Consider the following 13719-nt stretch of genomic DNA (forward strand, 5'->3'; position numbering starts at 1 on the left):
CCTGCGCTTTTATCTATTTGATCATTTGTATGTTCATTACTCATTTTGTGCTTTTATGAACGGGGAAAGAGGTGATGGTGTTGATCTGTATATTTGGGGGCGAATCGACGCCAGCAGCGAAATTAAAATTTTCTCAATCGGCCAATCAGTATACTGTGGCGCCTCATCGGGTTCGGAACGCGAACAACGGTCAAGAGAAAATGAATTTATTGCCAACTGTGGAGGAGCAGTGGGCACGGTCGAGAAATTAGCACGTATTGTCAGTGGTGTGGAAAAACAATTCAGTAATTTTGAGGTTTCCAAATAAACAAAGTCACTCGATGATCACACATTGAACAGCCACAAAGTGTTACAATAAACAATAAAAGAGCAACAACAAGTTCAACGGCACACATCAAGTGTGTGCGTGGTGGGAGGAGATCCACCATCTGTGTGGCATTCGAAGTGATTCTATCGGTCGGCAATCCTCTACTTCAGAAGACAGATTGCAGTGTCTGGTTAGGCGGCTGACTGGCTGATTAGCGGTTGCCATCTCGCTATTTGCGTGCATGAGTTAATGCCCATATGAATTTTCACTTTTCATTGATGATCAATGAAAAATGGCCGGCAGGAATATGCCAAGTGGATGTGGCCAATAATGCGAGTGCTTGTTTATTTTATAGACCACAAAACCGTAAACAAAACAAAATAACATCAAGAGTGGGCCCAAAGCGGTACTGGGAACATGGAAAACGTGCGCTTCTCCATCATCGTGAGTGCTGTTTGAGATCTACATATCTGTCTTTATATTTATTTGTTTTAGTCGTATCTGCCGTTCTGTGTGCGTTCCATAACCGATTGTATTTACTTTGGCAGGAAAACGACCTGAAGTGGCATTCGGAGAGTGAGCAGGCTGACCTGCTCTTTGATAAGCGCAGCATTTCAAGTGAAACCAATAGCGATGCGGTCTTTAGCAATGAGGCTCACGAGATCTTCACGCGTCAGCAGCAGAACGAAGTGCTTTGGCAGCCCCAGGAGGTCGACGAGACGCTGTGTGCGCAGCCGAATGCCAGACATGTTTTCGAAATGGTTCAGTCCGGATGTTTCCTGGGTGAGTCTCGACCGCACCCATGTCCACCCACCAACTCACTCTTGACCTCGCTTCCAGAACTCATGGCTAACCCAAGCGACTGCAATCTGGCGCTTCTGCTGTGCTCCATCCGCGGCACCACAGATAATGTTATGTATCTGCTAAATCAGTACAACTCAGACCCAAACTGTATGGATCTCCGGGGACGCACCCCTCTGCATTTTGCCTGCTGTCGCGGACATGTCCCCATTGCCAAGTTACTGCTGGATCGCGGCGCCGATCCCAATCGGTGGGATGCCAAAAAAGAGGTGACGCCACTGCACTGTGCGGCGAGGTGAGTGCAGGCAACTACTACGTAGGTGTGAATGCAGGTGTGGATGCGGCATGAGTGCGGGTACGCGTGCTGCGCATAATTTGCGGCCAATTAAAGTCAAATCATGCGCACGCCAAACAAATTACACGCACGGGCCACGACACAAGCAGCAATTGAGCTTCTCAACCACCATCCGACGCCCACGTCCACATCCACACCCACACGCATATTCTAGAGCACTCGCATCTTCGTTTCGTTGCAGCGCCAAGAGCGTGGAATGCATTCTGTTGCTGCTGAAGCGCAAGGCAAACATCAATAGCGGCATAGAGAAGCGCTCGCCCCTCCACTTCGCTATCGATCGGGATGCGGTCGAGTGTGTGGAGACTCTGCTCAAGTATGGCGCCGATCCCAACACGCCGCAGGTGTACACGGAGACCCCTCTGCATACGGCCTGTGCCTCCGGCTTTACAAAGTGCGTGGAGCTGCTGCTCAGCCACCATGCCGACGTACGCTCCCAATTCGGCGAGGGCAAGGTGACGGCTCTCCATTTGGGTCAGTACCTTTTAATATTTGTATGTATGTACATACATATGTACTATATACATACATACAAACATATGTAATCGTATTTACCTACATATTTACATATGTATGTATGTGTTGTATATTTGTGTTAGCTCAGCGGGGGCTCCCCAAATACAAGTGTTGCCAGAAAAATCTGGATTAAAAAAATTAGCATTAATAATTTTAAAAAATGATAATTATGATTTTCCATTATTTTCATTAGTTCAAATGAATCTCATAAATTCCTTCGTTTTGTAAAAATCGGGAATACTGCCAAATCGATTCCAACAAATTTGATGGAATTCGGAAATGGGAACGGGCCTGATACTGAACGCTATTCGGAAAAGACTATTTAGCATTGATAGAATTGAAAACAGTAATCGCAAAATATTGAATATTGCGATTTGGACAGCTAGTTCCTATCAGATAGCTATGCCATTTGCGTAACGTTCTCACTGAACCGTTTAAAATATCTCAAACAATTTCATGAATATTCGATTCAGGTGGATTAACGCTTGCGGGAATAGTTAGTTATTTCTCATTTGAGGTACCAATCAATCGTAGTTGTGGAGCTGGATTCGGATTAGGGGTTTTTAAGTGATTTGATCTTTGCAGCCGCCGAGAACGACTATGCGGAATGTGCTCGCCTGCTTTTAGACCATGGCGCCGACGTCAACTGCCGCAATGCTAGCCACCAGACGCCACTGCACTTGGCTTGCCTCTCCCAGGTTAGTGTGGGCGGGTAAAGTCTTCGTTATGCTATCAATACTTCTTATGTCTCTCTTCAGTCTATCAGTACAGTAGAGTTGCTAATCAAGTATGGCGCCAATGTGAATGCCGTGTATCGGGATGGTCGAACGGCGCTGCATGCGGCTATTGTTAAGCAGTCACGTTGTCTGGACTGCTGCAATGCGCTCCTGAAAGCCGGGGCGGATGTCAACCTGGCGGACAATTATGGCTACACACCTCTGCATATAGCAGCGCTGAATGAATTCAGTAATTGTGTTTACACCTTCATAGGCAAGTAAATATCTATGAATATAGTCCCATGCAGTATTATGCTTTATTAATGGTAGAATATATTAGATTACTGCATGGGAGACTATTCCGAAAATTTGTTCATTCAACATAAATTCCTGTCTTGTATGTTTATCTTAGAAAACGGGGCCAATATTACAGCTCGCACGGATGGAAACGTCTCGGCCCTGTCCTTTATAGTGCGTCGCACACCCGAGATTATACCGAAGCTGATGCACAAACTGGATTGCTCCATCAAGGCTAATGATAACGAGATTGGCATCGGAGACGTCGATTGTCAAATCAAACTGGACTTCCGCTTGCTTGTGCCCAGTTCGTCAATGGAGCAGGGGGAGACAGAGCTGCTTCTGTCCCTCATCGAGGTGGGCCAAAAGCGCATTCTTATGCACCCGCTCTGCGAGACCTTCCTTTTTCTCAAGTGGCGACGCATTCGTAAGTTTTTTCTCATGAGCCTCGCCTACCATGCGCTATTCGTCCTACTCTTCACACTCTACGTGATTGGCGTGTTCGTGCGGTGTTGCAAGGAGGGAGAGGTCTGTGTAGCATCCGGCTATGTGACGACCATTGGATATTTTGTGATTATTCTCAATCTGATCCTGCTGGGCAAGGAGATCTTCCAAATGGCGCACGGCCTACACGGCTATGCAAAATACTGGGAGAACTGGCTACAATGGACCATTGTCTTTGGCGTGCTCTTGTGCGTGGTGAGTGTTATCTGCTGTGCTGATCCGAACAGTAAAACCTATGTCTATATGTCTATATGTGTGTTCCTTCTTCTAGTCACCGGAGAGTATGCGTACGGGCGACCTGCAGGCCGTGCCACTTTGGCAACATCATGTGGCAGCGGTTGTCATTCTTCTGGTGTGGTTGGAACTTATGATGTTGGTCGGTCGCTTCCCCATATTTGGAGTGTATGTGCAGATGTTTACAAAAGGTGTGCATACTTGCCGATTACTGATCACTGATCTAATTCTAATTGAATTCGTCTTACTTCCGCTTTCAGTCGCCGTAAACTTTGGAAAGTTCCTGTTGGCCTACATTTGTTTGCTGGTTGCCTTTGGACTGAGTTTCTCGGTGTTGTTCAACGACTACCCCGCCTTCGAGAATATTACTTGGTCGTTTCTCAAGTCTATTACTATGATGTCTGGGGAACTGGAGTATGAGGACATTTTCTTTGGCGACCATCCCGTCAAGTTTCCAGTCACAGCCCACATCATATTTCTGTCGTTCGTGCTTCTAGTTACCGTTATATTGACCAACCTAATGGTGGGTCTGGCCGTCAGCGACATACAAGGGCTGCAGGTTTCGGCCACGCTGGATCGTCTCGTGCGACAGGCGGAGCTGGTTTCCCGCTTGGAGAGCCTGTTCTTCTCTCGTCTGCTGAGAGGCGCTCCGACTAAGCTTCTTCAGTTGTGTAAGCGCAGCGCGCTTCTGCGTACCTCTCGCGACAAGCTCCAGTTCACCATACGGCCCAATGATCCGCGCGACAACCAGCTGCCCGATGACATCAAGTTGAACGTCTATAAGCTGGTGGCGGAGCGACGAGATCGCAATCTGAGCATACGCCGGCGTCAATTCGAGAACAACTACAACTTCTTCAATCGCAGCCTCCAGCGACAGCAGGAGGAGCAGCAGCAGCAGCGGACCAGACGCAGTCCTCTGCCTCCGCGCAACAGTTCACCGCAGCAAACGCATCAGTCGGCGACTGATGCCTTCACAGCCGCTCCCCAGCAATTCCAAATGCACGAGCTGCTGCGTCCGCGGTCTGCTACTAATGTGAATGTGCAGCTGAAAAATCAGATGAACGGGCTCGGCGATGTGCGAGCGGATCTGGAGGACCTGAAGACTCAGATAGCGGAGCTTGTGCAGAAATTCGACAGATTTGCGGAGAACGCCACCCGGAAGCTGAACTATAGTGCCGACGAGCTATGCCGCATGAAGCAGCAGCAGCAGCAACAACAACAACATAAACAGAAATCCGGGTCGGAGGCCCAGCGCCATAAAACGGGACACTTTCGTTGAGCTGAAGAGTGATCCTCACCTTTGACTAACTACTACAAGTAATTCGAATGACAATAATAAAATAATATAGAGTATAGTACATGCATAAATAATCTGATTGTTTGTATAATAAACCCAAAACGAAGTGTGTTGCTCAGTGTTTCCATGTGAGGATAATACATTGATGGCAAAACATCCCTTGCTGGGGTTGGAAATAATTTTATTTAACTTAAGGACTTATTTAAAAAGCATATACATAATTGCTTGTAGTGTGCATTTTTGCTTCATTCATGCTAAATAGGTTGAATATCAAATCGAATACAAGTATAGAGAGCTTGTTGCTTGATGGTGGTGATAGTGGTTGGGCCTCAAATGCTTAACGAGCCCGGCACTTTAGTCAGCCACTTATCGTTGCTTTGATTCCATAACAAGGCGCCCTCTTCGGGCTGTGGATCGCCCGGCTTAATGAGGGTCCAGGTCTGCGTTTTTGGGTTGAAGGCAAAGTTCTTCGAATTGGCCGGTGCTGGCGGCGGTGTATCGATGACAAGAGGAGGTCTGGTGACCGGCACAATGTTCGGCTTCGGGCCCCGATCTGCGTCCGTGCTTATGTACTCCACCTGTGACTTCGGATTGCTATAGTCCACGGGCTGTGCCCGGCTGAGGGCCAGGCAGAGCAGCAAGAAGTAAGCTGCATACCTCAGATTATCAACATGTGTGTGTTATGGACATTAGTCTGATGAACTTACTGCAAATATGAATCAGCCTCAACATTATGCGTCAAAACTCGTTTCACTATTCGAGAGCGCGACGCGACTACGACTGTTCACACAATCCGCTGCGGCTCTGCCTGGGACCGGAGACAGCCTATTTGTGCGGTCGATCTTCACACCACACATATGAGATAAGCGCAGCTCTGAGATTCGCTTCTGCTGGGACTGAGGCTGACTGGCACTTTAATGTGTTTGTTTTCAATTAAGATTTGTTTAATGACGTCATTGAACCGATCTACAGTCAGCACGAGCGGGCCCCGTAACGCTTAGTCTAATTAAATGAGTTTAAAAAGAGAGCGTGAGTGAAGCATTGAGGGTCGTATAATTAGCGATAACCTTTCGCACATTTATTTATTTGTTGCTATTTTCAAATGCACAGATTAAAAGGGAAACAATCTGCAAGCGCTCTATAAAGGACTACAGGTGCCACTACGCACAGCCACCACGTCTAGAAAGAAAGAAGGATTTATGCGGACTTAAGGAATACCCGTAATTTTCAAATGCAGGTCAAGACTTACTCTGTCCACAGCGCACAGCACAGTCCAAGCGTCCGTTGTTATGATAGTTGATATTATCGCTGCCACAGATGGGATTGTATTCGCTCGTTGCTGGACATGATTGCAGGCACGCTAGATATTGTGGCGAAGCGGTTGTTGGCGTAGTCGGGCGTGGTGTTGTTGAGCTTCCATCGTTTGTGGCGATGGGAAACGTATTTGTTGGTGGCGCTGGCCTCGTCGGGAACCTTGAATTCTGTGCCAAGTTCGTGTCAAAGTTTTGATTCGAATTCCAGTTTGGGTTTTGATTCCAGAACTGTGGGTAGGCCGCAGCGGCAGTCAACAGCAATGCTAAATGAGAATATTTTAAATAAGTATCGCTCAATTGTTTATTCATTGATAGTCAATAACCCACCGAATGCACAAACCGATTTCATTTCGAGTGCGTCGTTCGACTCTTGAAATAAGACTGAAAACCCCAAAAGGCCGGCAAGGTACTTTTAAAACAAATTTTTAATTCGGCTTATCTGCACTGCCTTTAGTCAGTGTTCATTGCCAGTTTCTGTTGCTACTACGTCACACGCTTTCGGGGGAAATGCCTACGGGGCCAACGGACAGTAGGAAACGAGTTTTGAAATCCAATGCAAGTCACGAACCAAGGCTAAAGCATTTTCAAGCTCTACCAGCTTAGGAGGAGTGCGAGTTGCTTAGGCTGGCCAGGAAACATGTTCTTTGCTAAATTCTTGTTCGGCCAGCTGACGGACAAGTCGGCCAGGCAACATTTTCTAACTGAGGTTAAAGAATGGTAAAGAACTTGAACCTTTGATTGTTTATCAGTCAAACGGCATTTGTAGACTGGTCAGTCCTTTTAACAATTGCGTAAAATTAAATTTTTCCATATTGAAATTGAATGAGTTATGGAGTTTTCGACTAATACAATAAAAACTGAACACTTTAATATTAACATTTTCGATTCCACATAATTCGACTGATGTGTAGATTGATTTACATTGCCAATTTCATTCAAAATTTTCTAAAACGATTTGGGTTTTCAAATTTTTAGAAAATAATAATAATGAACTCTCTCTAATTACATTCCATTCCATAAAGTGAATTGCAGAATAGTAATCAATCAGTTAGTGAAAATTGAAGCTTTTCGTAAAATCGAGATCGGTAACGGAAAGAACCCTGATATTATATTTCGTTTGGAATTAATTAAAACATATATTTTTTACAATTCATGTATTTATCTTGGAATGAGCAGTTTATAGCTAGCGAAGTACATACTTCTAAAGTATGTTATCTTTAAGTCCTGTGAGCCAAGAACTATCCAAGCTCTTACAAGACGAACACATTCAAAATTATGAATTGATAGGCAAAAATTTGAAAAATTAAATGTGGATATGAGGAAAAACTGTAATCGTAACAGATTAAAAAAAAATAGAGTCGAATTGAAAACATCCTCCTCTTTTGAAGTCGTTTAACAAATATAGAGGAATCTTCATTACTTTCTATACATAAAAATGTTTTTTATTTTAATAACTGAAGCGTGCAAGTATTTTGAATATTACAAAATACTTGTAATAAAAGCATAAAGAAAATAAACACAATTAGGCGCATATTGCGTACACTGCAATTGATAAAGTACGTTTTTTGTACACTGTGTACTTTATTGAAATTATTTAAGATGGATATCTTCGTCTTTTATTCTTTTTGAATTTCACAATTAATCGTTCAGCTTAAAACTATTTGCATTTCCTTCATTTAATTAATATTATTATTTTTTGATGCTTTGCGCATATTACTTGCATTATTATACAAAATACCCGCAGTTATATCTTAAAATTAGATTATGCATCACAGAATAAATTTTTAAGCTGTGCCAAAAAGTATTCAAATGTTACTCGCATGTGCAGAGCAGTGACTTTTTCTTTTGAAAATTAAACGTACGAAATTTAGAGAAACATTAGCGGGTAGGATGTGCAGGCATCCAATGAAGTCAATTTCATTGACAATGCTGATACAACATGATAAAAATAGAGCTCAGATCAGCGTGTGCCCATTGAACAAAAATTTGAACGTTTTGCGGTTATAAACTGTCCTGTCGCATGGCGAAGACGCGTTGTTTGTGTCCGTGTGATTGTGTAGTGTGGCTGTTATTGCTATTATTGTTGACGTTATTATTGCTCTGTGTTATTATTCTACCATGGAAGTGGTTGGTGCTGGCAGTGTTTTTGTTGCTGTTGCTGTTGCTATTGCCTTTGCTGTGAGATGCTTGCTGCTTCTGTTGGTTTGTTTTGGTAATGGCGCTAGTGTTGGTATAGGATGCTGCACCAGCACTTGGCTGTTCGCTGCTGGCTCGCCATTTCCCCACCTCGTTCTGTGCTCCGTGTCTGCGTGTCCGAGAATCAACGAGAAAGCCGGTAAGCTTATTGTCCCATATGGTCAAGCGAATGGTCACAACTGAGAGCAGCTGGACCTTGGCTGGGGGCATCTTCGAGTTACGTTCTGATATCAGAATAAAGTTCGGCGCATTCTGAGTATCCACAACCAATTTTTGCATCTTGTATTTGATGGCAACCACATGACCCGATTCAAGTGTGACGACGTTTAGCATGTGCTGGAAAATTTCAATCACTACTGCTCGCATATATATTATCTGTTTGTTCTTCACATAGCGCTTGAAGTACAAATTGCTTGAATCATCACCAGCCGACTTGGCATTATATTTGCGCTCGTTGGCAGTTTTCGTAAGCGCACTCAGCTCATCTGGAGTACGCATAGGCGCTGGGCAATAGTTCAGTGCGGCAGCTAGCAGTCTGAAAAGGAAGTATTGATTTACTCAAATAAATAAATAAGGAATAAAGTTGATGCAACTAAGACTGAACTAAATATATGTGCGATTTCGAAAATCAGTTGTCTGTTGCATACATTTAAAACATAATGTTGAGTCAAATTTCTTACCGATGCACCAAGATATCCGGATAGCGTCGAATGGGGCTTGTGAAATGGGTATAAATGGGTATGGACAGTGCATAATGCCAAAGGTCGGCCTCATCCGTTTTACCATCGCTGCAAAAGTATCTGAAAAAGTTGTTATCAGTAAGACATTACAAGTCTTGGTCTGCTGGGAAGCAATTTGACATACTTGGCGCGCGCCATTGGCTTCATCAGCAGTTGACTGAGACACGCGCTCATTGCCACTGGATCGGGAGCCATGCTACAAATCCGCACCATACTCTCCTGCACCGCCTTCGATGAACTATAGTCCAAGTCATAGCCCAGAGGCAGGAGCTTTTCGCGCAGTGCCTTCATTGATTTCGTTAGTGGCGGCGCATGGTTTCGGAGCACGGCAATGTTTGGGAATCGGTCGTGGATGAAACGAGCAACCGCCTGATTTGCCAGCAGCATAAATTCCTCAATCATGCGATTAGCCTCGCGTTGTTGCTCCACCTCGAAACCTTCCGGCTCACCACTGATCGGATCGAGTGTAAAGCGTAACTTGGCGTTGTTTATGGTGAGTGCGCCGTTCACGAAACGTTGCTTGCGCATGTTGCTCGCTATGCCGTGCAGCCAGAGAACACGATTCATCACATCCTGGACGCCGAAGCCATTCAGGATGGTTGGAAATTCGTCGTCGTTGAAGTCCTCGCGAGGATTATCGATAAATTTCTGAGCATGCTCGTACGCAAATTGTGTACAAGAGTTGATAATGCTGCGCGTAAAGCGCGGCTTGTTGAGCATCTCTCCATTTCCATTCAGCTGCCAAAACACGGAGAAGGTGTACTTATCCTCCCCCGGCAGTAACGAACAGCGCAAGCACAGTGGCTGAGGCAACATGTGTATAACTTCATTGGCCAAATAAATGGATGTGGAGCGTTGCTTCACTATGTTATCTAGCTCGCTGTCCTCCGGCAAGTAGTGCGAGACATCCGAAATGTGCACACCAACCTCGAAGCAATTGTCACCTTTTTTTTCAATGGAGAGCGCATCGTCCAGATCGCGCGCTGTTAGCGGATCAATGGTGAAAATGCAGTTTTTACGCAAATCCTCACGCCCTTTTAAGTCTTTTTCATTTGGCGGTGGCCCTGGCTTCGCAAACATCTCATTAAAGCGCTCTTCAAAGGGCACAATGTCCCGAAGGCCGTTATGAATGAGTATAGCCTTTTTTTCATCCTCGAGGTTGCCAACTCGACCCACCGGCTGCAGCAGCTCTGCAATACAATGGCCATTGCAGTCCGTCTCAAGAATATGCGCCAGATAGAGCAATCCGCAGACTTCCTCTGGCTGTTTGGTGCCGATGTGCTTGGCGCAGCTCTCTTGTGCTACGTAGACCATCGGCACGCGCAAGTCGTGGGGACGGAACTTGTAAAAAAGATTATCGTTGCTGAGCTTTGTGGGATTGGTGAAGGATATGGTGCCGACTATTTGACGCAGTTCCGTTTGCTTGATAATTGATATGACGAAAGCCTTCGGACAGTTATCTGACGTTATGACTGCCACATTGTCTGCATCCGAGTCCTGTGATTCCGTCTCATCAGACAGCTCCTCATCTTCAGCTTGAATATGAAATGAATTGAATGTTTCGGTTATTGGCTTACCATAAGAACTCTTTAACTAACTAACTAGGATTGTGGAAGCGTTACTGGTCGTAATATTTAAACATGTATGTATATAAATAAGAATATACTTTATTTAAGGTATACTGTTGGTGCTTATCTATGTCCCATACTAAGAACGTTCATTGTACTGTATCATTCATTCCAGCCCAAGAAACCACAACAAAGCAAACTTGTATTTGAAACGATTAGTCCACAAGGCGACTAATCGAGACGTCGTTGGGCAGCAGTTCTGCTCGCGCTCACAGAAGCCCCAGAATCCTCAACGAGGGATACTTCTCAACAACTTGGTATTGAACCAAGGAAAAGATTGGTCAACAACGTGACCAACTCTATTGTAACTCTATTGAACAGAGTTTTGTTGGGCAGCACTTGACGCAATAACCCCAATGACAAGTCAATTTTCTTTGCAGCTGCCAAAGATGTCAATACCAAAATACAATACTTGAAGGACAATCTTCAAGGCAAACCAGAACGACTGATTCACCATCTCTCGCTCCCTGAAGTGAATTATAAGGCAGCATGGAAAATGCTTAAGGATCGGTTTAACAACGAAAGAGTTCTATGTTCAGCGCTGCTGAAAAAACTCTTATACCAGCCACAAGTTGTGAGGCCTGGTCAATAAAGCAGTTTCATGACATTATTCATGAAACATGAAACTAGTCATAATCGATCCTGGGTGCCGAATCCGCAATCCAAGTAGTACGGTCATGTGGACAAATAGAAATGCCATCCTCTGACGACTTGACAAGGAGGAACCACAATTCAAGCAGACATGAGGACTCAGAAAACCTAAGAAATCAACTTTTACCAATTTCGGACTACGAGCTACCACACAATTTGGATCCGATTACACACCACTACGTCGTGTCTATATTGCAATTATCATTTCAATTGTGATTGTTGGTGTGTACATCTTCATGAAATACTGTATCAGACCAACGAAGCCGACAAATATCAAACTGGATGAGTTCTGTCGGCAACCAGAGGAAACTACTAGTTACTTGTATTAGTTTGATACTAGGGGCTAACAAATAACAACATACAAGTATAACTTCAATACCAGATAAGGAAAGTGTATATATTGAAATGTAAAAAACTAAAACTGCCAAATAATGATCTGGAGTTACTCACCCAGAGATAGAGAAGTGTTGCCACCAGTTATTGTACCCGATCCTTCCGTCAACTTAGATACAGAAGCTCCAACATTAAGCACAAAAGCGCGCACGGTGTCTCCTTCGAACGCATAGCGTCGTGCAACCGGCAATAAGACAATACCATCGCGTTCCAATGTCTCACGGTCGTTGGACATTGTAATGAACGCGTGGCGATTATTCTTACGATTCACACGAATCTCGTCCTCGACTATGCGTCCATAGCCAGCCGCCACAAGGCGCTGTGCATATTCCTCAAGATCGCTAAAGTCCCCAGTGAAAAGCAGTTCACGTGGCAGTAGCTGCTCAGCGCCAGCATAATTCTGCACAATCCTGTTGATATAGGCGCGCATAGACTCCAATTCGGTGGCCAAAGTACGTGGCGTATTCTTTTGAACACCACTGTCACGATTTTTACGGTTGCGTTTACGCTTGCGAGGCGACTGAGAAGCTGCCGATCCATCCACAGGGAGCGCACTGCTGTTACTTGTGCTGGAACGTTCTGATTCACGACGGGAACGTCTCCCATTGTGGTGCTGTTGATAATGCTGATGGTGCTGCGGATGCTGCTTAACATGGGCTTGTTGGGGCAGTATCTGTCTCTGCGGCTGTTCGCTGCCGCCGTCGATGCGTCGCATTGGGTTCAAAGTTGCTTGTCCTGGCTGGCCAGGCAACGTATTGCCATATAAGCGTGCAGGCGGCACTGCCGATTGTGGTGCTGCATTTGCGCCTGTGTTGGGCCAGTCCAGCTGGGAGAGCACCTTATTTTGATTAATAAGGAGTTGGGCACGTGCATTCACCTCGGGACTAATGGTGGCTAATGTTTGCACGAGCTCTATTAAGGCCGTAATCTCGCCAGATAGCGCCTTTTTATTTTTTTTGGGCCTGCGCTGCGCTTGGGGTAGTGCCGCGGATGCTGCCAATGTGGATCTTTGTAACTGCATCTGGGTCGCCAATGACATGGTCAATGCATAGTTCTGTGATTGTACAGGATAGGGGAAATGCTGCATCGGTATCATGGACATTGGTACAACAGGAGCGGCTCGCTGATGCTGATGTTGCTGATGCTGCACTCCGAAACCAATTAAGTTGTTAGCTAACTGTCGTTGCGGTGCTGCTTGGATCGGAGTGGGAGAGTGTTGGTGTAATATTGGTTGGGGTCGCTGTTCCTTTTTTGTCGACGATGTCAGAGACGGCGACGGCACATAAATCCGCATAAATTGCTTGGCTCTGTGCTCGATGGTCGCAGAGTCTGAGCTCTGACTAGACATCTCAGTTTGCGCCTGCTGGAGACGGGCAGACAGCTTCTGAGTACGCAGTTTCAAGGTGTCCAAAGACGGAAAGGGATCATGGTTAGCCGTCTGCGCCATGGGTTGCTTGACAAATGTTTGGTCTGCTCGTAGCGCCTCCACCTCCTGCTGTTGTTCTTTTACTTGTGTTACCTCCGCTGTAGCGCTGGAGGATATCTTAATATCGTTCAAAATCGTTGTCGCACTTTCTAAATCTAAATTATCTGATTCGCTCGATGTTTCTGACATTTTCGAATTGTTGCTTGTCTTGTGTTCACTAATGCTTGTTAACGTTAACTCTATAATTTCGTGGAATTTTGCAATAACTTATTGAGATCGGAACTGGGGGAAAATGTGTGTCTGTCTGGCAAGCACTGCCATACGTTTAGTGTTGGACAGTGCTCCGAA

General features: G+C 45.1%; 4 protein-coding genes across 4 annotated transcripts; 1 reads left to right on the forward strand and 3 right to left on the reverse strand.

Moving 5' to 3' along the window:
• Nucleotides 1–304: 304 nt before the first annotated feature.
• LOC115632641 (transient receptor potential channel pyrexia) lies at nucleotides 305–5049 on the forward strand. Its single transcript, XM_030529871.1, has 10 exons — nucleotides 305–751; nucleotides 856–1090; nucleotides 1148–1403; nucleotides 1645–1934; nucleotides 2562–2674; nucleotides 2735–2966; nucleotides 3105–3688; nucleotides 3765–3918; nucleotides 3988–4618; nucleotides 4661–5049. The coding sequence occupies exons 1-10, from the start codon at nucleotides 725–727 to the stop codon at nucleotides 5004–5006; spliced, it is 2868 nt and encodes a 955-aa protein (XP_030385731.1). The 5' UTR covers nucleotides 305–724; the 3' UTR covers nucleotides 5007–5049.
• A 139-nt stretch (nucleotides 5050–5188) lies between these two features.
• On the reverse strand, nucleotides 5189–5843 carry LOC115632892. The gene is made up of 2 exons (XM_030530183.1): nucleotides 5732–5843; nucleotides 5189–5673 (listed from the first exon to the last, which is right to left on the reverse strand). Exons 1-2 carry the CDS (start codon nucleotides 5754–5756, stop codon nucleotides 5354–5356), a joined length of 345 nt encoding a protein of 114 aa, XP_030386043.1. The 5' UTR covers nucleotides 5757–5843; the 3' UTR covers nucleotides 5189–5353.
• A 222-nt stretch (nucleotides 5844–6065) lies between these two features.
• On the reverse strand, nucleotides 6066–6719 carry LOC115632900. Its single transcript, XM_030530191.1, has 3 exons — nucleotides 6665–6719; nucleotides 6274–6600; nucleotides 6066–6203 (listed from the first exon to the last, which is right to left on the reverse strand). Exons 1-3 carry the CDS (start codon nucleotides 6684–6686, stop codon nucleotides 6163–6165), a joined length of 390 nt encoding a protein of 129 aa, XP_030386051.1. The 5' UTR covers nucleotides 6687–6719; the 3' UTR covers nucleotides 6066–6162.
• A 1312-nt stretch (nucleotides 6720–8031) lies between these two features.
• On the reverse strand, nucleotides 8032–13671 carry LOC115632714 (DIS3-like exonuclease 2). The gene is made up of 4 exons (XM_030529956.1): nucleotides 12003–13671; nucleotides 9398–10808; nucleotides 9214–9333; nucleotides 8032–9068 (listed from the first exon to the last, which is right to left on the reverse strand). Exons 1-4 carry the CDS (start codon nucleotides 13558–13560, stop codon nucleotides 8339–8341), a joined length of 3819 nt encoding a protein of 1272 aa, XP_030385816.1. The 5' UTR covers nucleotides 13561–13671; the 3' UTR covers nucleotides 8032–8338.
• Between the last annotated feature and the right edge of the window lie 48 nt (nucleotides 13672–13719).

Source organism: Scaptodrosophila lebanonensis, unplaced genomic scaffold (genome assembly GCF_003285725.1).
Source record: "Scaptodrosophila lebanonensis strain 11010-0011.00,11010-0021.00 unplaced genomic scaffold, SlebRS2 tig00001415-arrow-pilon, whole genome shotgun sequence".
Lineage (NCBI taxonomy): Eukaryota > Metazoa > Arthropoda > Insecta > Diptera > Drosophilidae > Scaptodrosophila > Scaptodrosophila lebanonensis.